Source organism: Manis javanica, chromosome 4, assembly GCF_040802235.1.
Source record: "Manis javanica isolate MJ-LG chromosome 4, MJ_LKY, whole genome shotgun sequence".
In the NCBI taxonomy this organism is placed as follows: domain Eukaryota; kingdom Metazoa; phylum Chordata; class Mammalia; order Pholidota; family Manidae; genus Manis; species Manis javanica.
In genome coordinates this window covers 17,175,060-17,198,738 of record NC_133159.1, presented here as the reverse complement: position 1 = coordinate 17,198,738, position 23,679 = coordinate 17,175,060, and the positions used below count along the sequence as shown (strand labels likewise).

At 49.1% G+C, this 23,679-nt stretch overlaps 1 protein-coding gene across 1 annotated transcript; it reads left to right on the top strand.

The window, feature by feature from the left end:
- Positions 1 to 707: 707 nt before the first annotated feature.
- On the top strand, positions 708 to 18,112 carry HTR1D (5-hydroxytryptamine receptor 1D). The gene is made up of 2 exons (XM_037017727.2): positions 708 to 897; positions 15,328 to 18,112. Exon 2 carries the CDS (start codon positions 16,022 to 16,024, stop codon positions 17,153 to 17,155), a length of 1,134 nt encoding a protein of 377 aa, XP_036873622.2. The 5' UTR covers positions 708 to 897; positions 15,328 to 16,021; the 3' UTR covers positions 17,156 to 18,112.
- Positions 18,113 to 23,679: the final 5,567 nt, after the last annotated feature.

Sequence of the window (23,679 nt, the reverse complement as noted above, 5' to 3'; positions counted from 1 at the left end):
CTGTTCGTTCAGCCCCAAAACTGGCGTGGTCACTGCCTGCCTCAGGGTATCTGCTGTTGTCCCTCACCTGGAATGCCGTTTCCCCGCATTCCTGCAGGGCCCATTCCCTCACCTCCCATCTTTGCTCAGATGCCACCTTCCCAGGTTCGCCTCCCCCGACCTCCCTATTCAACGCCACCACCCTCCCTCGCTACCTCTTTTCCTATTCATTTTCCTCTATAGCGTTTACCTCTATAAACATTTCCTGTTTTATCTATTACATTCATGTAAACTCCATGGGTCCCCCGTCTGTTTGTTCACTGCTCTATCCCCAGTGCCTAGAATGTGACTGACACACAGTAGATCAAGAAATATTTGTTAAATGAAGTGGGGGAAAAAATCCTACTACGGATGAACACGGGAGATAGGGACGGATGGGTGGCTGGACTTTCAAGGGTCTCAGGACGCGGTCCGCCTCTCACCACCCCCTACTCCGGACCCAGCCCACCGCTCGGCTACAGGTGGGGACCGGAGGGCCTGCCCCTCCCTACTCGGTGCCCCACCCCCCGGGGCTGGGGCGGAGGCGGGGGCTGGAGCTCCCGGCGCGGCGGGACTGGAAGGGCCGAGCCTCCTCCCGGCGGGCGGGGGGCCGAGTGGGGAGGGCCTCGCGGGGGAGGAGCTGGGGGAGGGGAGCGAGGAGGGCGGCGGGCGGGCGCGGGAAAGGGATGCGGAGGAGCCGCAGGGCGCTGGGAGGGGCGGGAGCGCGAAGGAGCGGCCCCGGGAACAGCCCCCGGGGTGGCGGGGCGGGCGGCGCCCGGAGCTAGGCCGGGGGTCGCGGCGGCGATGAAACGGCCACCGGCGGTGAGACGAGGCGCTGCGCCAGGAAGCAGGAGCCCGCACCTGCGTGGCCCGGGATGGGTAAGCGCCGGGGCCCTCGCGCGGCTCGCAGTCCGGCCGCTGCGGCCGTCCCGGAGGAGCTGGGGCGGGGGGTCGCCCTCCCCAGGGCCTCGGTGACCGGGCGTCCCGCTTCGGATGCCTTCGGACGGGCGGTGCGCGCGCGGGGAAGTGGGTCCCGGAGGACCAGCGCGGCCCGTGGGTAGCGTCCGGGGGACACCGTCCCGAGCCCCGCGATAGAGGGTGGTCGAGGCCGCGCTCGGGGGCGGGTGCAGGGTCCCGGGTGCGCGTTCGGTGCCCCGCGGCTAAGCAAAATTTGGCGGGGCGGGAGGCGCGCCCCCAGGGTCGGGGGCTGCGACTCCCCCACGTGGCCCCGGGCGGCCCAGGGAAGGCGGGCGCTGCCCCCTGCCGGCCAGGTCGGGATGCGGCGCAGCGCGGGGCCGCCCTTTTCTGCGGCGGAGTTAAAAGGGCGTCCAGTGTGGAGCCTCGGCTTCCAGACCCAAGCCGAGGCAGGCCCTGACTTGCTTTCTGACCTTGGTCAGGTCACTGCATCTTTTCGAACCTCAGTCTGCACATCTATCAAATGGAGGGGATGCTTCTCCCCCTCTGAAGGCTCCGTGGGAATACATGAGATGTACGGATGGATGCCTTTACAGACTGTGAAGTTCTGTACACATCCTAGCTGATCACTGTAGCGTCAGAACTGCAAGCAATAAGAAATCTGCTTTATTGCAGATGAGGAGAGGGGAACTAAATCTTGCCCAAGGTCACACTGCTTGTAAGATAATACAAGACCAAAGTTCCCTGCCTCACCAGCTCTGGGGAAGTTCAAGGATTAAGAGCTGGGTCTCTCAGACTGGCTCTGTTAGCAAACCGGGCTCGACTATTTACCACAGCCGTGTGACCTTGGGAAAGCCCTTAACCTCTTTGAGTCTTGGTTTCCTCCCATATAAAATGGGGAAAAGAATGGCACCTTGCAGGCTTGCTGTGCAAATCAGAGGGGGTCATTGCTCACACCTGGCCACCAACAACAGCTCAGTCATTAGTGGCCATCAGCAGCCTCCCGTGTCTTCTAACTGGGCACACATTGTGGATCTGCGCTCTGCTCTGGACCACACGACTGGCCAGGGTCTCAGCGTTCCTCAGAAGGACATGGAGAGACCCTTTACTGACAGCAGCAAGCAAGGCCTCTTACGCAGCTGGGCTTTCTCCAGCCTTTGGTGGGGAGAAATGAGTGGTCTTTGTCATGGAGGCATCCAGAAAGCCAGGACCTGAGGGTGGTGTAGGAGGGATGGGGCTTGCCAGCTGGACATGACTCTTAGGACCGGGCCTTCTCTCCTCTCCATGGTGCTTGATACAGGGCTGGAAACACACAGATGCTTTCTCTGAGTTTTTCAGTTACCTGGCATAAATAACGAAGGTGGGTGGACTGTCGTCCCTTGTCTCTTAGGCTGCAGATGGATGACTGTCTTTTTTGGTGACAATGATGTGGATATGAGCAGCAATACACATTCTCAGACCTGGGAATTCTCAGAACCTCAGAGGTCCCTCTCATTGCACAGGTGGCTCCCATCTGAGGGCTGTAGAGGGGTAGAGGTCTGCTAAGGTCACCAGTGTCCTCAGGAGACACTGTTCAGTCTTTCACTTTCTCAGCAGCAGTTGGCACTGCTGACCACTCCTTTCCTCTGGAAATGCTGGCTTCTGGCTTCTGTAACTTAACACTGTCATATTTTCCCTCCTTTGTCTCTGTTATTTCTGTAGGTCCGTCCTTTCTGCAGCCATTAGCTGCTCTGCTTTCCCAGGCCCTCCTCTCTGCTCCTGGTAGACACGGGTCCTGGCTGAGCTCATCCACCCAGTGGCTTTAGTTACCACCTCTGTGCACATGACTCATACATGTACGTCTCCAGCCCACAGCTCTCCCCAGGCTGTGGACCTGTCTGCTTATTGTTAGTCAGACACAGTTCAAGGCCTGGGGGATATAGGAATGAGCTGGACAAAAGGTGCAGTGTTTGAAGGGAAGGTGGGGAGACAAGCAATATATAAACAAGTAGGACATACCAGAGAGGGGTTAAGTGCTCAAATGAGCATAAAGTAGGGTGATAGGACAGGGGATGAGAACTACTTATGAAAGCTTTGCCAAAGAGGTGATGTTTAAGGGAGGCAGGTGTTAAGAGATGAGGTCTGTAAGTGTCTGGGGGTGGAGGCAGGTTATACCATGCCTTGTAGGCCGTGGTGAGGATTTTGGATTTTATCCTGATAATAAGACCCATTGGAGAGTTTCAAATAGGAGAGAGGGGATGCTGTTACTTCTCTGGGGCTCATTTGAGCCTTGCAAGAGGAGTTATTCTGCGTTGATTGTGATCTAGAGCTGCAGGCACTGGAGTGGGAAGAGAAGAGGTGGCTCCTCAAGGAGCTTCCAGCTATAGGCAGTAAAAGGCACAAACAAACCTGGAATCTGGTGGTTTAAAGAGGGAGAGCTTGCATCTGGTTGAGCATAGAAGGCTTCCTGGAAGAACTGGCTTTTGGGAAGGACCTCAGAGAGCATATTACAAGAGCTTGTGTGTGAAGGGGAAAGGGAAAGATTGCTTTCCCAGGAAGAGAGCCATCTGTCAGCCTGAGCCATGATGCAAAAGCCCCAAATGTGTACAGAGAAGGGGAGAGACAGCACCTGTGGGGGAGCGAGAGAGGTCGGGCGAAGAGGGAGTCTGGGCTGTTCACAGCATGGCCCTGGACCTGGCTGCTTATTTGCTGTCTGCCCTTGAGCCGATGGCATTACCTTTCTGATCCTCAGCTTCTCATAAAAGGGAAGTAACTAGTTAAATGCTGGAGAAGAGAGGGAAAGAGGGAGGATTTCAAGGGTTGGGATGGGTGAATAAGGACAGGATAATGTGTGCCAGGGAGGAAGCAGGAGGGGCTGATATGGATGGCTCTTTTGAGTTTGGGGCCCTGAAGGGCCATCCAGGAGGGATGACCAAAGACATTTGGGGCCAGAGGCACAGAGAGGGATGCCGAAGGGAAAACTGTTAGTGTTCCTTGACTCATTCTTCGAGGAAATCGTTACTGAGCCACTGTAAGTATTAAGCCCCAAACACAACTATGAACAAAACTGGGTCTCTGCTCCAGGCATGTTCATCTTGTGGGGAGAGAGCCACCGTTACTAGACCTCAGGATACTAGCTGCTCAGTGTGAATGATAAACAGGTTGGCACAGAAGAGGGAGGCTGACCCCACTTGGGCGGAAGGCGTGGACAAGTTTTATCAAAGAGGAGACAGCTGAATTAAGGGTAAAGTTGGAGTTGGACAGGTGGATGACAGGTACCCCACCCCACACAGGGCACTGGGCTTTGTAACACCGTGTCGCCCCCCCCCCCCCTTTCTGGATCACAAACCCAACAGGGAGATAGGCAGTCAGCAAATGAGCTCCTTTAGGGGAGTCCAGTGTGATGTGTAATAAGACCAGTGGGGCTGGAGGAAGGGAGGGATCAGTTCCATCCCTAGGGTCCAGAGAGGGTGGAGAAGGTGAGAAGAAAGGCATCCTGGGTAGAGGGAATGGGCTATGCAAAGGCTCGGAGGAAGGAGACACAGTGTTTTCGCGGGAGGAGGTCTCAGTCATGCTGCAGGTGAGTGCAGGTGAGCAGGAGGGTGAGAGGAAAGTGATCTCGGGGTAGGTAAGCAATAGGAAATGAAAAAGGATTTGGGGTGCAGGAGGGAAGGGCTCTTCAGTCCAATGGAATAGGTGTCATTGGCCCCAACTCCTCTTCACTTGCTGGTTGTCTTTGTCCTCCTGCACTCAGCCTCACAGCCACTTTCAGAGGGGATCTCAGGGCTGCAGCAGGTCACCTGCCCTCCTCCTTTCTCAGGGTGCCTTCACACTCCAACGTCATCCTCCATCATGTCCGTGGTCCCAGGCTCCAGGAGGCTCTCCCCAGGGCCCTTCCTAGGGTCAACATCAGTGTTGCTCATGCCAACACATGGTAGGCTTTAAGTAAGCAGCTATTGAATGGGTGAGGAAACAGGCTTAGAGAGGTTGAGAGACTTGCCCAAGGTCACAGAGCTAGCAAATGGCAGAGCTGGGAGGCGAATTCAGTCTACCTGACTGTAAAGCTTGTGCTCTGAATCATGGCCATATTGTGCATCCTAGTGGGGAAAACAGATAGTGAATAGCAGGTTTGGGTCCTGTAAACATTAACAAATTCAGTGTTTAGTTTCTAGGAAATGAATTCCTGTTGTTAGTACTCTGTTTATCCAGTCTGGAGAAGACGGCTTCTCCTCTGTGCTGAAAATGCTTTCACTCCATCACTCAAGTGCTCTCTGGGGATCCAGATGTGCAGCATCTGGTGGAGAGGGGCAGGTTGAGCTCTAGGGCCAGGGGATGCAGCCCTAAAGGCTTCTTGCAGAGTGCGGTCTTCCCTGCCAGTCTGCTCCCAGGATTACTCCCCTAGTTTGGATATTCAGATGGGAGGTGGGTTGCAGAGTTGAAAATGCCGAAAGCGTATGGTGGGAGAGGGTGTAAGAGCCTCTGGATACTTCTGCCCTTAGACTCAAGTTTCTGCTGCAAATGGGAGGCAGTGGGCAGAGCACTGGTGGGAGTCTGAAGACTTGGTCATTGCCTGTACTTCACTGTGTGACCTTGGGCAAGTGCCTTACCCTCTCTGGGCCTCTGTCCCTGTCAGTACCATGAGGAAGTCAAGACTATGTGATTCCTGAGTCCTTCCTGTTCTTCCACTCTAAGATCCTTCTTAAATCTCAGGGCTGACATTACTGTTATGCACTGCCCGACTCTGTGGTCCATGGAGCTGCAGCATCACCTGAGAGCTTGTCAGAAATGCAGAATCCCTGGTGCTGCTCCAGACCTACAGAATCTGAATCTGCACTCTTCATAGGATCCCTCGGTAATGCCTGTGCACGTTCAAGTGTGAGAAGCCACTGTGCATTCCCGCCCTTCCTGTTGGGCTGTGCTGGGGCCGCTGCTCAGTGCTGACTGACGTCTGCGCCCCCTCCCAGCGGCAGAGAGGGGGCTCACTCGGGTGGGGGTGGCAGACCCTGGCATATATGAGGTACCCAGTAAAGATTGGTTGAATGTGTGCAGGCATCTGTGGGGTAAAATACCTGTGGAATGAAGATGGAAGTGGAACTGACTTTACTCAGCACGTTTTATGAACAGTGGAGCATGGAGTTGAGCAGCCCAGTTCCAAGCCTAGATCTGCCCTGTCCTCGCTCTGGGGCCTTAGGCAAGCCATTTCTCGAGCCTCAATTCCCCACCCCTGGCAAATGAGAATAATAGTAATAGGACTGACTTCAGAGGGTGTGGTCAGACTTTAATGGGTTGATAGAGGAGACACTTAAAACACTGCCCAGCACACAGTAAGCTCTTAATAATGTTGGTCATTACTTTACAACTACTACTATTCCAGCCTCTGCGCATGTAGCACCCTGTACTGTCCCAAGCCTCCCTGGATTGCATTGGTTCTCTGAGGACAGAGTCCTAAGATGACCCGTAGGGGGCGATAACACCCCCTGTTGGAGCCACTGGTTCTGGAGCAGCTCTGTCCAATGGAGAGACTGCCTGGAGGTGGCTGCCAGAGGGAAGGGGTGAGGGGATGGGCAAAATTGGTGAAGGGGATCAAGAGGGACAAACTTCTAGTTATAAAATAAATGTCACAGGGATGAAAAGTATAGCATAGGGAATATAGTCCATAATATTGTAATAACTTTGGGGACAGATGGTAACCACACTTAATTGGGGTGAGCATTTCATAATGTATGTAACTGTGAGTCACTATATGTTGTGCGCCTGAAACTAATATCCTATGCCAACTATACATCGATTAAAAATAAAAAACTAAAAACAAAAAATAAGAAATATAAAGCAAGCCACAAATGTTTTAGAATTAGGAAATTTAGAGGAAACCATATTAAAAAAAGAAAAAGTGAAATTAATTTCAGTTATGTGTTTTATTTACTCACAATAGTCAATATATTATCATGTAACTGATACAGAAAGTTATTAATAAGATATTTTACATTATTATTTGAACTAAGTCTTTGAAGCCCGTTGTGTTTTACACTACAGCTCATCTCACTGGCCACACTTGAAGCCCTCAGTGGCTACAATGTGGCCAGTAGTGGCTGTTCTAGAGTTTCTCAGCACTGGCTCTCAATCCCAGCTGTGCCACAACCGTGTGGCCTTGGGCAAGTCATTTTACCTCTCTGGACCTCAGTTTCTTCATGCAAAGGCCCTAAAAACAAGCTCCACCTGTCTCTGTTTTCTTAAAGAGATCCAGATTGTCAGTGATGAAGATAGCCAGAGATCCTCACGGCCAGTGGTTTTCAATCCTGGTTGCACCTTAGAAACACGTGGAGAACTTTGAGAATTTATAGTAACTAGGCTCTACCCCTCAGAGGGGCAAGGGGGTAAGGCCTGGACATCTCTATTTTTAAAACAGCATTTGTATTATTACTTTTTAAGCTTCCCCAGGTGATTCTAAATGCACAGCAAGAGAATATGTGGTCTGGTCCAAACTTCTCATTTTCAAGGTGGAGGAACTGAGACCCAGCACGGGAACTGGCTCATCTAAGGCCACAGAGAGTTCAGTGGCAGAACCAAACAAAAAGCCCAGGGTTCCTACCTCTCAGTCTAACGCTCTGTTCTCAGGGCCCATTCCTCATCGGTTCATGGAGCCTTTCATAAACATTTATTCGTCTCTTGCTGTGAGCCAGGTATCAGGGCTAAAAGGGGTCTGATCAGACATGGTCCTTGCACTCAGGGTGTACTTACAGAGACAGTCCAGTGTGGTAAGAGCTGTGCTGGTGGGCATCCAGAAGAGGGGCGCCTAACCCAGGCTGGGCTGGGGGAGGTTAGAGAAGGCTTCCTTAGGGGAGATACCAGACCTTAGTCCTGAAGGACTTGGAGTTAGGCAGCCAGAGGGCTGAGGAGAAGATACTTGCCAGGCAGAGGACACAGCAGGTTCAGAGCAGGAAACAGCACTGGAGTGGGTGTGGCAGCAGGGTGCTGGCAGAAAAACAAGCCAATCTGTGCTACTCAGTGCAAAGGTCACAGCCAGCTAGTTCAGGACACGGTGCTCGTAATGTAAGTGAAGACCAGTTGGTGAAGGGCCTCTTAAACCAAGCTGTGGAGCTGGGACTTAATCCCAGGTGCATAGGGAGCTGCTAGAGGATTTTAAAGGAGTGATATGGTCAGACCTTATAGGTAAAAGGAAGATGCCAGGTGTGATATGGTAAGAGACTGGAGAGGGGACAAGAGTGGAGGCAGGGAGACCTTTTAAGCCATTGAAGATGGTGGCCTGAAACAGGACAGTGGTGGCATGGCTAGAGAAGGGAGAAAAGAGCCAAGGCAGTTAAGTGTCAGCAGTAGAACTGACACAATTCAGTGATTCAGGGAATAAGGGGAGTGTTTATCAGTCAGTTATTGTTGTGTAACAAGCCCGCCTCAATTTTGTGGATTAAAACAATACTTATTACTACAATTCATGCACCTGGAAGTTGGCTGTTTTAATCTGAAATTGGCTGGGCATTTCTTCTGATCTTAGCTGACCTCACATGTGCACCTGCCAGGCGGCTGAGGAGCTCTGTTCTACCTGGGTGTGGCTGAGGCAGCTGGCTGCAGGAGCTGTGCTCTACTCTGCTCTGCGGGTCTTTGTCTCCTCTAGGAACCAGCGAGCTAACCCACACATGTTCTCATTGCAGTGGCAGAACACATGCCGAAACACGTACCACCTCTTGCAGACTACATCTGGAACTGGCTCACTGTCACTTCTGCTCCTTCTGGTGCCCATAGCTAGTCTTTGCTGGACCCAGCATTGAGGGGCAAAGAAATGTACACCTCTTTTTGGTAGGGGAAGGTAGAGGCAGCATGGGGCTGTGGATGGACTGAGCTGAGCTGGGAGGGAGGCTGGACTTTGCTGTGCAGTCTTGGGCAAGTCACTCACCTCTCAGGGCAGCAGCAATCTCAGCTGATTAGATTTGGTTATGTCTTTCAAAACTTCCTTCTAAGTCACATTTGCCAGGGAGAGACTGTTAATTGTAACTAACTACAGTTTATGGAGCATTTACTATATGGTTGCTGCTTCCCATTCAGTCCACTCAAACATGACAACAGTTTGAGTTTGGTGGTGTGCTCATTCCCATTTTCCATGTGAAAAAACCAAGTTCACAGAGGTTCAGTGACAAGCTCAGGATCTCCTGTTGGCCAGCAGCCTGGTGCCCAAGATTCTTAGGCACTTAGTCACTAAACCGCTACTTTTTTGGGGTAAACTTTTCATAGAAATAAAAATACCGAAAAACAAGTGTCCAGCCTGACAAATTTCCACAAAGTGAACACACCCGGCTCAAGAAACAGACCACAACCTCCATCCCCTCATGCTGCCCACGAGTCACTGCATCCCCTCCCCTGAAGGGCAGCCCACTAGCGTGACTCCCATCGGTGTAGGTCGGTTCTGCCTGTTCTTGAAGTTTGTGAAGATTGAATCACATGTGGTGATGGAATGCTGAGCTCCTTCTGTTCCACATTGTGTCCTGGAGCTTCGTCCTTGTGCTTGTGTGTAGGGGGGAGCTGGGTGCATTCTCACTGATGCACAGGGCTCTGCTATGAACCCATTCTGCTGCTGATGTCTGCCTGGGTCACTCTCAGTTTGTGGTTCTTTGTGGTTCAGTTCTTGCCCAGGTCTTTTGGTGGCACACGTACATGTTTTTGCTGGCTATATAGCTGGGAGTGGGAATTTGGGGTCAGAGGTATGGCAACTTTTTGTTTTCTACATTTTCCAGATTTTTTAATTAGAGAAACTGAGGTAAGAGATTGATGTGCTCAAGATACTGACTAGATGTCAAAACTTGAACTCAGATACAAACATACAGATACACAGACACACACACTCATGTTAAAAATTTCAGTTTTCCCTACATACATTAGTTCATGCACATGACACCCGTGAGTTGGACTTGATGCCCTGATTTTACAGAGGAGAAAACTGAGGCCTTGGGAGGAGAGAGAATGTCCTGTGCAGGAGAGAGAATGAGATGAAGTAACAGCTGTGGCTGCAGTTTGTAAAATGTAAAGCACTCTTCAGATTCATGGAGAATCACTTCCCCATCTCATCTGTACCACCCAGCTTCCGGAGAAAGAACAGACACAAATTCCTCTGTGGGAGATTTATTTTACTGCAACAAATCTTTATCACAGAGCCTTGTCTTTTTTTCTTCTAAAAGGCCGAGACTGGCTTCTGAGCATACATTAAACCCCTACATCCTCTTGGTTTCTGGCAAGTCTTTATGAGTCACTTAGCTAAAATAAAGGTGCTTTGGAAAGGGGAAGTGACTGATCTTCCTGCAAGTGAATGAGCCTTGGGGAGGAAGCCTTAGTTAAAAGTGACCGAAAGGACGCCTGCTGTGGACCAGCCCCTGTGCCGGGCATGTTACTCCTCCTTTGCTGAATCTGTGGAGCCGTTCTGGGAGAAAGGTGCTGTTACCCCAATTTACAGATGAAGAAGAAAAGCCAGGAGGTGAAATGACTTGCCTCGACCCCCAATAGGGGTTGTTGGTGGGAAGGAATGGAAAATCTTCTGTCTTATTACTGTTTCTCAGGGCCTGCTGTGCCCATTTTAACTGGCTCAACTAGGAAAACGCAAGTTGGTACAAATGAACTTTCCTGGGTACAAAGGTTGCTCATGGACATCCGAGGATAGGAAAGAGTATCGCCGGGCTGGAAGGCTCCCTCCTTCTCCTCTCCTAGGGCAGGTGCTTGCCCTCTCTTTCTGCTTCTTTCTCTGTACCATTCTCCGCCTCTCTATTCTAACCTCTTTTCTTTGACTTACGACTTTTTTCCTCCCTCCAAATTTGTCCTGGTGTTCAGGGCAGTCATGCCGGTGGCCAGACTCAAGGATCCTCAGCTTTCAGGTTGCTCCCCCTCCAGCATCTGTCTGCCCGGCTGCTCACAGTCCCTGTTCTAAATTCCCAAGAGAGAATCTGCTTGGCTCATTTTCGGTCACATGGCCACCCTGGTCCAAGCAGCTGTGGTCAGAGGTGGTCCATGGGACCATTGGAATTGGGACCCAGGTCTGTCTGCCTGTTGATCCCCTCCGTCCCTCTGCAGAGATGCTCAAGCTGGGGATGTGTGGTGTGGCTGGAGTCTGCACGATGTGGCCCACAGGGGAGACGTTGCTGGGGCGGAGGAGGCTGAGGAAGGTCCTTGGTGCTGCGATGATGGCTCCCAAGAGTGTGGTGGGCACGCAGAAGCCCCCTGGTGTGGCTGGTAGTTCTGACGATGGCAGATATCACTGCCGAAAATGGGCAGCGATGCCTTGTTTCTGGCGAGGGAAGAGCCCTTGTTGCCTGGAGACCTGAATATGGTTGGACACATCATAGAGAAACCAGAGGTCATCCTTTACTATGATGGGCATTGGAATCCATGATCTGACCGGTTCTCCCCCACCTCCTGTGAGGTAGGGTTATCATCTCTACCACTGAGGCCGTGCAGGCCTGGAGAACTTAAGTGACTTCCCCAGTGGCCATAGCAAGAAAGTGGAGCAATGAGAATCGGGACTCAATCCACCTGACTTACAATGTATGCTTATAGCCGCTGCCGCCATCTCTGTTACCATCGTGACAGGTGTTCAGGACACCATAATTTACAGCAGTCCCTTATGCGATCTTACCAGAATGACTAAATATCCCTCCGGGGCAGCAGAGCCATGCTTATGTTCTCATTTTACCAAGGAAGAAACTAAGGGTCAGAGGGAAGTCGTGACTTGCCCTTGGTTACCTGCTGGTCAGTGGCAGAGATGCACCCAGAACCCAGATCTTCAGGACTCAAATCGATCAATAGGTATTAGTGTATCAGTGTTATTGCTGATAGTGTGGTTCTGTTTTTTTAATGTACAAAATTAAGAAAAATTACAAATATATCATTCCGTACAAAAGAGTGTGTGTGTGTGTATATATATATATAATATACATATAGTCCAAGAATAATATTAAACATCCATGTACTCACCTTAAGAAGTAGAACATCACTGATACCTTTAAAGCCCCTCCACAATGATATTCATGTATCCTTCCCCCTCCAGGGGTAACTGATATCCTGAATTTTGTATCTAATGTTTCCTTGCTTTTCTTTATGGCTTCACCACATATATTTTTTTGGCAAAAGAGTTTGTTTCTTGTTACATGTTTTTGACTTTGGCACTCAGCATTACGTTCATGGGAATCACCCACTGACGCGTGCAGCTCGGGTGCCCTCAGTTCTGCCTCTACGGCACTCCCTTGCAGGAACGTGGCATGTTCTACCCTTCTGCTTTTGATGAGAGCTCGCTCTGGACCCGGTTTTCCACTTCCAGCTGGGTGACTTGGGCAGGTGACTGCACCTCTCTGAGAATGGTGGGCTTATTTGTAAGTTGGGGATCATATTGCCCACTTCCCAGGGGGTGACTCTTAGCCCCAGGGCTAGCTCAGGGCCTGGAACATAGCAGGAGCTCCACGAAAGGTATTCTACTTGGGCGGCTTCTAGTTGTTTGCTATTTCAGGCAATGCTACTGTGACCATTCTCGCTCCTGTCTGCTGGGGAACGCATAGGAGAGTTTCTGTGTCATGTCTACCTGGGAGTGAAATGACTGGGTCATGAGGTAATTATTACATCTTTAGCTTTATGAGAAAACACTATAATGCGTTTTATACTATCCTCCAATTTATCCTCTACTAGCAGTAGGTGACAATTCCTATTACTCCACATCCTTATCAAATAGTATGACAAGATAAGATTTAAAATTTTCTACCTGTGCTGGGTGAAAATGGTATGTCATTGTTGTTTTCATTTGCATTTTTTTTTTTTAAAGTGTGATGGGAGGGAGGTAATTGCTTATAGAGCTGCAGTCTGGATCTCCAAAGGCAGCTGGATAGTATAGGAAATTCCCCCAACTTTGTTCAGGATGGGTTAGGACAGCAGGAGGGAGAGGAGGGAGAAGGGCTCAGAATCATGTAGCTTCCGGCAAAGTTCCAGCCCAGCATTCCTGCCCAAGGCAATCCTCGCTCCCTGTCCTTCCCCAGAAGTCACTCATTAGCCTCTCAGGCCTGTCTGAGCCCACGCCTTTCACTCAGTGAGGTCGTCGGAATGCCTGGAACCCAAGGAGTGACCGCATGGCTTTGTGAAGCAAGCACACAGCCGCCTGTGAGAAAAGACGGCACTTACTCACCCAGACTGTCTGCAAGGAAGAAAATTCCAAACAGTCCAACCCAACTTCACATTTTCCACGTGAACCGAAGTGGGAGGAAAACGTTAGCCAAAGGCTTTTGATATGGAGCAGGGGGCAAGGCGGAGTAGGTGGGTCTTCATTCTATCACGTGGGAGCCCAAACCAGCTTCACTCCTGGATGTGCATGTGCCTTAGAAGGCTTTCCTTGCAGAATCTAGGCAGTGTGGAGAGGGGTGGAAATTTTGAGAGCTGGCTCTGGACCTGGTTTTCCACTTCCAGCTGGGTGACTTGGGCAGGTGACTGCACCTCTCTGAGAATGGTGGGCTTATTTGTAAGTTGGGACCATATTGCCCACTTCCCAGGGGGTGACTCTTAGCCCCAGGGCTAGCTCAGGGCCTGGAACATAGCAGGAGCTCCACGAAAGGTATTATAATTATATCCTTCCAACTTTGGGAGTGTTCTGGAGCAGGTGGCTCAAGATTGGTTTTCTTAAATTGAGCCTGTTTTCTCTCCTCTATGCAGATTCGTTTTTAAAGATGAAGCATCCACACATTTGAGGAGTGGGAGGGAAACTGCCACATTGTAGTTTAGCTTCTTAAAGTTTTAAAAATCAGTCAATGCACAGAGACTAAATCTTGACTCTTTTCAGTGTTTTACTGGGTTTCAAAGGCTGGCCTTGCCAGGAGCTGTGGAAGCTCCACAGCAGTCCTAGAAGGCAGGCAGGGTGGCCAGTGTATAGGGGAAGAAATCTAAGACTCAGAAGGTATAAGGGACTTGCCCAAGGTCACACAGGAAGGCTGGCATAGAGCAGGGAGTAGAGCCCAGGTTGTCCTGGGCCAAGCCACGCTCTCCGATACCAGCTGCCTCCTCCCGCTGGGGCCAGCCGCCTCCTGCACCTTGTCTCCTACCCTGTCTCTGCTCTCTGTGCTCCAACCCACTGGTGTTTTTCTGTCCTCTGACCATGCCTTAAACTTTCTGACTTCTAGGACTTTGCTCTTGCCTTTCTAGCCACTAGGAAAGCCATCCCTCAGACTTGGATGAGTGAACCCCTTCTGTTTGTAGCCACCTGATACAGCAATATGAGGCCCTTAAGAAGGATGTTGTGGGAGTGACTGATAGGACATTATTCGAAATACATTAAGCTGAAAAGCATACACACAATGAAATAAACTCATACATAATTATAATGACCACTTTTTAAAAAAAGTGTGTATATATAAATTCTGCGTTGCCACCTCCATCCGAGGGTTCTTGAAGCTACATGTTTGCTTCCCCTGCCAGGTCGTGAATGCTCCCAGGGCAGGGCCTGTTTGCTAAGTTGACCTGGAAGAAATAAAATGAATCACAGGGATTCCTAGTGGCGCTGTGGCATTCTACACAAGGCTGGGGGAGAGACGGCAGGCATGTGGATAGAGCTACGTGATTTTGGCACCCTTCTTGCCAACCCCATGTACCCAGGGACTGCCTGCCAGGCCCCACAGACGTCAGCTGGGGTCATGCCAGAGGTGGGTCTGCACACACTGCCCTCTGGATTACCTCACCGTGCTCGTCAACACCAGGGTCGGGGCGCCAAGCCCATGTCCTAAATACTAAAGCCTGGCTTCAAGGCCAGAGGCACACAGAGGAGAAAGTGTGTCTTCAAGAACTTTTTGTGACTACATTTCCAGTTTCCATTTGGAAAGCCCAATGTATTTTCTGGATTTAAACTTTCACCATGAAAAATACTCAGGGTTTTAATTTTGCTCTTTGCTTATCACAAAGGTGTTTCTGTTTTGGTTTTTTTTTTTTTTTGAAAATCATCAATGCTCATTCTAGGAAATTTGGAAAGTTCATATGAAATTAACAGAAGAAAAGTCACCTCCTCCTCCCCAAATGCTAGAGAAATACATTGTAAAAATTTGGAGTTTCCATGGTGGCCTTTTTTATTTTTTACTATGCCCAGAGTTATTTTGTTTAGTTTCCATTGTTGCTGAATAAACAGAATGATGATTTCTGATTCACAATTTACAGAGCTGATTTCATGGATTTGTAATAAGCTTGCCAATGCTTCCAACAGCCACGTCCCCTCTGGGAATTGTCAGGGGTGGGACACATTGCCCTCTCCTGCGTTCTCCTGACACTTTTAAGAATACCAGTTTCACTGCATCATTACCAGCACAGAGCAGTATCCTTTTAACCTTCTAGTTAGTCTCAAGTGTCTAAACTGTCCTTGTGGAACCTAACTCTTTACTTTTTCTCTTTTTTAAACCCCAGAGCTTCTGAACATGTGTCCTCCTCAATGAACCCACAGTGATCCACTTGTTTTGCCTTCTCCCAGCTCATGCATTCTTCAAGTCTTGGTAACTGCAACGTTTTGTCTGTTCAGGCTCCAAATGATCAGTGAAACAGGAACCAAAGTTAAGTGCCTCATGATGCATCAAAACGAACCTGGGAAAACTATGAGCTATTGACTGGACTGCCTCTCTGAATCAGCTGGCACTTTCTGTCTCTAGTTTAAGAGCTCCCCAAAGGCAACCTGAAATCCAGAAACTTCTCAGAATAGGATGGGGAAATTCTGAAGTTCTCCTGAAACACATTTATCTCTCAAGCTTTGGAAGGAGTCAACATCTAGAATCCCAGACCACTGCCTGGAGTGGTGTGATATCCTAATCGATGTTTGACAAATGGAGCCTGTGTCCACAGGGCTTGACCATTTGCTGGATGGAGTTCCAGAATGGTGAGATATCTTGGGATTCACCTGGTTTAGGAAAGACCTTTAACGACCAACTGCTAGTCACCTCAAGGTTCTTTGAGTAGTCAAGTCTTCAGGTCTTCTCACTATGGTCTGTTCTGATGGATGGCTCCCAGGAGTGTGAGAGAGAAGGGTGACCTTGTTTTGTGGGTAGGACAACTGAGAAAGAAGGAGCTGTGTTGTGGTAAAGCCGGTAGGAAGAGATAGCCACCTAGAATGTCCCCACTAAACCAGTCAGTGGAAGACCTTCTCCAGGAGACCTCCAACAGATCCTGGAATGCCACTGAGACCCCAGAGGCTTGGGATCCAGGGATCCTCCAGGCTCTCAAGATTTCTCTTGCTGTGGTCCTTTCCATCATCACGCTGGCCACCATGCTTTCTAATGCCTTTGTGCTTACTACCATCTTCCTCACCAGGAAGCTCCACACTCCGGCCAACTATCTCATCGGCTCTCTGGCCATGACTGACCTCTTAGTTTCCATCTTGGTCATGCCCATCAGCATTGCATATACCACCACCCACACCTGGAGCTTTGGCCAAATCCTGTGTGACATCTGGCTGTCTTCTGACATCACGTGCTGCACGGCCTCCATCCTGCATCTCTGTGTCATTGCTCTGGACAGGTACTGGGCCATCACTGATGCCCTGGAGTACAGTAAACGCCGGACAGCAGGCCACGCGGCTGCCATGATTGCCATCGTCTGGACCATCTCCATCTGCATCTCCATCCCGCCACTCTTCTGGCGGCAGGCCAGAGCTCATGAGGAGATGTCGGACTGCCTGGTGAACACGTCGCAGATCTCCTACACCATCTACTCCACCTGCGGCGCCTTCTACATCCCGTCTGTGTTGCTTATCATTCTCTATGGCCGGATCTACCTGGCTGCCAGGAACCGAATCCTGAATCCGCCCTCGCTCTACGGGAAGCGCTTCACCACAGCGCATCTCATCGCCGGCTCTGCGGGGTCCTCGCTCTGCTCCCTCAACCCCAGCCTTCACGAGGGGCACTCCCATTCGGCCGGCTCCCCTCTCTTTTTCAACCACGTGAAAGTCAAGCTCGCTGACAGTGTCCTGGAGCGCAAGAGGATTTCTGCTGCTCGAGAAAGGAAAGCCACTAAAACCCTGGGCATCATCCTGGGGGCCTTTATCATCTGCTGGCTGCCCTTCTTCGTTGCCTCTCTGGTCCTCCCCCTCTGCCGGGACTCCTGCTGGATCCATCCAGCCCTCTTTGACTTTTTCACCTGGCTAGGTTATTTAAACTCCCTCATCAATCCAATAATCTATACCGTGTTTAACGAAGAGTTTCGGCAAGCGTTTCAGAAAGTTGTCCATTTCCGGAAAGCCGCCTAGTCCTATCCAGTGGCGACTCTTGTCATCTTTTGTGTCCTATAACTCGACTGAAATGGTCCTTTTTATTTTTTCCTGAGATTTGGGTTAATCCTGATGTCTTGGGCTGTGGTTCAGTCAACAGGATCGTTCAGAATTCTTTTTCCTGTTGTCTTCTTGACCTCTGAGCCACCGGAAGCGGGACAGCTGTGTGGAAAGGACAAGACTAAAGATCTCACTTAGCATATTTTCACAGTTCATCCATATTGGAAGAAATTGACCCACAGGATTCCCTGTTGATGCAATTCAGGAGGGAAGCTGTCTGACTGTAGAAAGACTGCTCTCAAAGAGGAGGCTTTCTGGTCCTTAAGTTTCGTGTGGAGCTCAAAGACAAGATAAATGACCTGAGTTGAAAGAGAATTTGGAGTCAGAACGGAGGGGGTCTCTATTCCAGGTGGCACCTTGATTGGAAAATAACACCCAGGGATTTCTAATACTGAGTCCTCTTTAGATTGAATCTCTTCCACTTGTTCATGGGGAGAGATTCAGTATTTGAGGTGCCGGGGATATAGACTGACAGAGAGAGCTGCAGCAGCAGGGGGCAGGGGAGTGGGATGGCTGGAACCAGATCAGCTACCTTGTACCCTTCCTCCTTCCCCAGCTTCTTTGCACTATCTTAACGTTCTGAAATTAAAACCCACAATCACCCCCACTGAAGTATATTGGCAGACTCTGGAGCCACCAAGCTTTGAGTGGAATGCTATTCTGAACCTTGTTTTCTGAATTATTTTTTTATATTCTGTTCTCTTCAGAGATCTTAAGATGTTGAGTCTTGTCAAATAAAAAGCATGAGACATCATCATCAGTAAAGTCTTTGGGTAATTTCCATCCCCCTCTTCCTGGATATAGAAACCTTCCAATTCACCTGCAGTCTTCAGTATTTACTGGGCACCTATCACATGCCAGGCCCTGAGCCAGAGTCCTGCCATTTGTTTCTCACCAGAGCCGTATAACAATGAATGTCAATATAACAGGATGGTTAAAGCCAAGGACCTGATGCCTCAGTTCAAATCCAAGTACTATCAGTTTCTAGCTGGTTGACCTTGGATGTATTTTTTAGTCTTTTTTTTAACCTCACTTCCCCTCAGCTGTAAAATGGGGATAATAATAAGTATGTTATTGTATAAAAGTAATAGCCACTATTTGAGTGCCTACAATGCCCCTTGCACACATTTTCATGTTTGTCCTTCAACATCTTTTTTATAGATGCAGTAAAGAAACTTGCCTGTTAGGGAAGGTTTCCTAAAGAGGCTAAGGAAGGAGAGATGGAATGAGGCTTCTTGGGGGAGACGGAGCAGAGCAAGGAAGGCAGGGAAAGTCGTGGCACGTAGGGAAAAGAGCAGGAACAGAGCCTGGGAGGCCTGTAATGCTCAGCGGGGTCCCAGTACAGGGAGAAGATGAGGGTCAGCAATATGGGATGTCAGAAAGGGAGAGGGAAAGAGGGATGCCAGAACTGAGGGGGGGCAGCCAGAGAAGTCCTGTGTGACCTTGAAGTTTCTGCTGGACATCTCACAGTGTGGTCCCTGGGCCATCTACATTAACATCTTCCAGGGAGCTTGCGAACATTGGATTCCTGTCACCAACTCAGACCCACTAAATCAGATCTCTGCCAGTGAGGCCCAGGAATCTGTGCTTTAAATAAGCCTCTTTCTCACATATTGCACTAGTTGATTTCTAGGCCTGTGAGGTTTGGGATCTACTGTGTTAGCGTCTTGCTCCCCCTGTGAGGCCCCTGCCTGAGCCCAGGACCACCTCTCAGGGTGCTCATTGTTCTCTGCACCTGGCACGCCCTTTCCTTCCTTCTCTTAAGGCTGTGTTGTTCTGTATCTCCTCCACCTTGCTTTGGGCCATCTTCCTGACCTGGGAAAGATCAGCAATTCAGAAACTGGTTAGGGAACTATGTACAGTATGTCTCAGTGGTTAAGGCTATAGGCTTTGAAGTCAGAAACACCCGGAATTGAGTCCCAATTCTGCCTTTTATCAGCTGTGTGACCTAGGGCAAGTCACATAACCTCTTTGTGCTCCAGTTTCTTCATGCGTTAAGTGGGGTTGTCATTATCTAAGGCATAGGATTTTTGTGAAGATTAAATGAGGTAGTAATAGTAAAATGCTTTGCATAGTGCCTGATTCATAAGTGCTCAGTAAAATGCTGTTACTCTTTGAGAGCTTTGAGTCAACTACAAAAGCTCAAATGTCACCTCCTCAGAGGCCTTCCTGATTCTCTCGGACAAAGATTGGTAAACCTTTTAAAACCAGCTTTATTGAGATATAATTTATACAACCATATACTTCAAGGGTGCAATTCAGTGCCTTTTAGTGTATTTGCAGTTGTGTAACTTTGACCACAATCAATTTCCATCACCCCAGAAAGAAATTGCACCCTTTAGCTGTCACTGCCCAGGCTCCATAGCCTTAGGCAATCGCTCATCTGCGCTCTGTCTCTATATATTTTCTGTTCTGTTTACTTCATACAAATGGAATAATGTGAGGTCCCTTATGGCCACTGCTTTCATTTAGCGTAGAGTCTTCACGGTTGTCCCGTGTTGTAACAGGCATCAAAATGACATTTCTTTTTACTTCTAGGTAATATTCCACTGTGTGCCTATACCACATTTTATTTATTCATTCACCTGCTGATGGACATTTAAGTTGTTCCCACTTTTTTCCATTATGAATAATGTTGCTATGAATATTCTTGCACAAGTTTTTGTGTGGACATATGCTTTCATTTCTCTTGGGTGCATATGACCTGGGGTCATATGGCGAGTCTATTTTTACCCTTTCAAGGAACTTCCAGCCTGTTTTCCAACTCCCATTAGCAATGTATGAGCAGCCATTTGTCTGCATCCTCCCTGGTCCTTGTTATTGTCTGTCTTTTTGATTGTAGCCATTCTAGTTGGTGTGAAGTGGTACCTCATTGTGATGGCAAGGTTTTTTTTCCTCAGGGTCAGATAGTAAATATTTTCAGCTGTGTGGATCATATCATCTCTTGCAATAACTCATCTCTGCTATTGTGGCATGAAAGCAGCCATAGGCAACATGTAAAAAAAAAAGAGAGTTTGGCTGTATTCCCATAAAATTTTATTTACTAGAATAGGTAGCAGCTCACAGGCAGTAATTTGCAAACCCTTGATCTAGAAGAGCAGCCACCCCTCACCCCATCTACCTAGTCATTCTCTAGCCCTTTCTTTGGCTTTATTTTAATTGCACTTATTACTGATGACAATATATAGGTATTAGTTCTTGCTTATTGTCTGTCTGCCACCTCTAGAGTGTCAGTTTTGTGAGGGTGGGGCTCTTACTTGTCATGTTTGCTGTTTGATCCCTAGCACAGCACAGTGCCTGGCTTATTAGTAGATATGCTCAATAACTATTTGTTTGAATGGAGCACCATTTCCAGGTTTACAAATGATTTATTCTCAATGTCTTTGTCTTTAAAGTTTGAAGAGAAGGTGACTGGCCCTGGAGCTGGAACCTCACAATCATGAGACTGATGTCAGGTAAACCTAGGCCAGATTCTGAGCAGTTCTGCTCCTAGTGTAGCTGAGGCGAGAGGTGAGCGAGGAGTCTAAAGGACCCACGCCTCCCCAGGGAGCCAGGCTGGGGCTGACCCTTTAGCCTGCCCTCAGCCCAGCCCCTCTGTCCTGCTCTGATGTCCCCTCTTCTACCGTCCCCACAGTGACAGTCAAAAGATAGGCCAGCTTAGGAAAAAGACCAGCTGTTTCTGGTCTTTGATATTTTTACCTGAAAGCTGCCCACTTGGATATCATGCCTGGAGAACTACATACTAATTAGGCACATGAAGGTCAGATTAAAAATGAACTTGTTACCCATGACCATAGAGGAAGCCCATATTTTGGGCCATTCTCCACCTCTCCTCCCTCCTACATATCCTTGTCATGCTCCTAATTCTTTCACACTTAGTCACACACACACAGCATGATGGTGATGATCCCGGGGGAGGGCTTTGCTAATTCCTGGTACACGCAAGTGTTGCAGACCCTGCAGAGTGCACACCTAGCAGACAGTCCTTCCTTGCTCACAGAATCCCTGGTCAGTTCTAATGGCAATGTGCCCAGTCCTCCAGGAGGTGAATCCCGATTGGCTTAAACCAGTCAGGGTAATTCATGAGCTTTGCTAGGGATTGACCAAGGGATGGACACATGACCCAGTTCTGGACAATGGGATGTAAATAGGGAGACCAATCAGTCAGATTTGTTCAGGACTAAGGGGGTCCCCAGGACCTGTGAATTTCAGTACAAACCAGAAAAGTACCAGGCAAACCAGGACAAGCTGGTCATGCAAGATGTACGGGGAGGTTGGGAAAGATTCTCCTTGCAGGAAAAGAAAGACATGCATGGACAAAAAAATCCTTCCTGCTTGGGGGTAGTCCTACGAGGACCAGAAACTGGGCCTGTGAACCTGCAGGAAAACATCATGGATGCCCTGGGGGTGGCAGAGGGGGGACAGCAAGCCCGGTTCCCTGACTCTCATGGAGGCACTTGAAGCATCCAGGTGTGTCTGTTTCAGATTTCTTGTTAAGTGAGCAGTACCATCCTCAGGGTTTAAACACTGTTGGCTGGATTTTTCTGTTACTTGCTGCTGAACACATCTCAACAGATAAAAGGAGGACATACCCCTCCCTTGCTACCTTGCCCTCCCATAGGTTGAATGGCAGCAAGGTTGGGCCACATGAGACACTCTCAGGTTGGCACAAGCTTGGGGACTTGGACAGGGAAGTGGGGACAGCCAGAGGATATTTCAGGGTAAGCCAGCAAATGTGGCAAAGAGCTTATGTTCACTGGCTGCTCTGAGAGCTGACCCAGGGATTTCCAGTGCAGCACAGGCATTTCCTGAGCTCTGTGGGCCCATTTCACAGTGGAGGAAATGGAGGCTCAGAAAGGGGGACTCACTGGAGGTCACACTAATTAACTCGAGTCTAGGTCTGTCCTATCCAAAGCGCATGCTCTTTCTCTTGATAGCATTTTGGTTAATCGTGCAGATGGGATACCTCCTGGAACACTCTTGGTGACAAGGAGACAACTGCCCAGAGACACCCAGTCCATCTTTGGTCAGCACTGACTGTTCTCACTGGACCCAAGTCCAGCTTCCCGTGACTTCCACCTGCCTGTCCTGATCCTGCCCTGAAATCCAGAGGCTGGGACTGTGCCTCCTTTGGCCGGTCAGCCTCATCTCAGCCTTTCTTCTCTTAACATAACTCAGGAAGGAACTGGCCCATATTGTACTTGTGGTCAAGCTAAAAGCACTAAATCTTGTACACATCTAGTGCTTTTAAGCTGGCTGCACTCTCCTGCCCTGGGCCCTGGTTTTACATCTGCACAACTGAACCCAAAAGGAGGACTTTTCATTGATTTATTTTACATTTCTTCTTGTAGGTGCCTACACATCCTTCTGCAGACTAAGCAGTTTTTGAATCTTGATTCTCTTAGCCTCTCTGTGGGCCTGACATTCCCTCCCAGCTTTGTGGGATCCTCCCAGTAAATCCATCCCAGTCATTGAAGAACTATTTCATCCACTGGGGACAGGATCAGTGCCCTGGACCACCCCTTCCAGGCCAGCATTGCCAGACATAATAATAAGGATACCTCCTCTGGCAGAAATACTGGTACTGCCCACCAACCCTGTATTAGAGTTCTGCAGAGAAACAGACCAGTAGGATGTGCATATATATAGAAAGAGATTTATTTCAAGGAATTGGCTTACATGGTTATGGAAGCATGGTGAGTTCAAATCTGATGGAGGCAGCCAACAGACAGAAGCGTCAGAAAAAAAGTTGTACTTTGAGTCCAAAGGCAGTTTCTGTAGAACCAGGAAATGCCGATGTTGCAAATAAAGTCCAAAGGTTATCTTCTGGAGAATTCCCTCTTGCTCAGGGGAGTTCAGCCTTTTGTTATATTCATGCCTTCACCTGATTGGATGAGGCCCATTCACATTAAGGAGAGCAGTCTACTTTATTCAAAGTCCACTCATTTACATATACATTCATCCAAAAAGACCCTCACGAAAACATTCAGAATAATGTTTGACCAAATATCTGGGTGCTGTGGCCCAGACAAGTTGACACAAAATTACCCATCACCCCCCTCTTGCTTCATAGCCAGGCTCCTTACAGCACATGTCACAGTGCCCTATGATCTCTCATCAGACTATGGGGCTCTCAGGGACTCTAACTGATCTTTGTACTCTAGTACCTGGCACACAGCCAGTGCTCATTTACTGATAATAATAGCTAGCATTTATTGAGCTCTTACTGTGTACCCAGGTATTGCTGTACACATTTTACGAACATTAACTCACCTCAAGATAAAGAACTGGAGGTCCCAAGAAATGAAAAACTTTTCCCAGTGTCAGACTGCTGGTAAGTGATAGAGCCAGAATTCAAGCCATACAGTTATACCCTGGAATCCATTCTCTTAATCCCAGTGGATGTGCCCAAGGCTAAAATGGCATGTGGCTGTGAAGGGCAG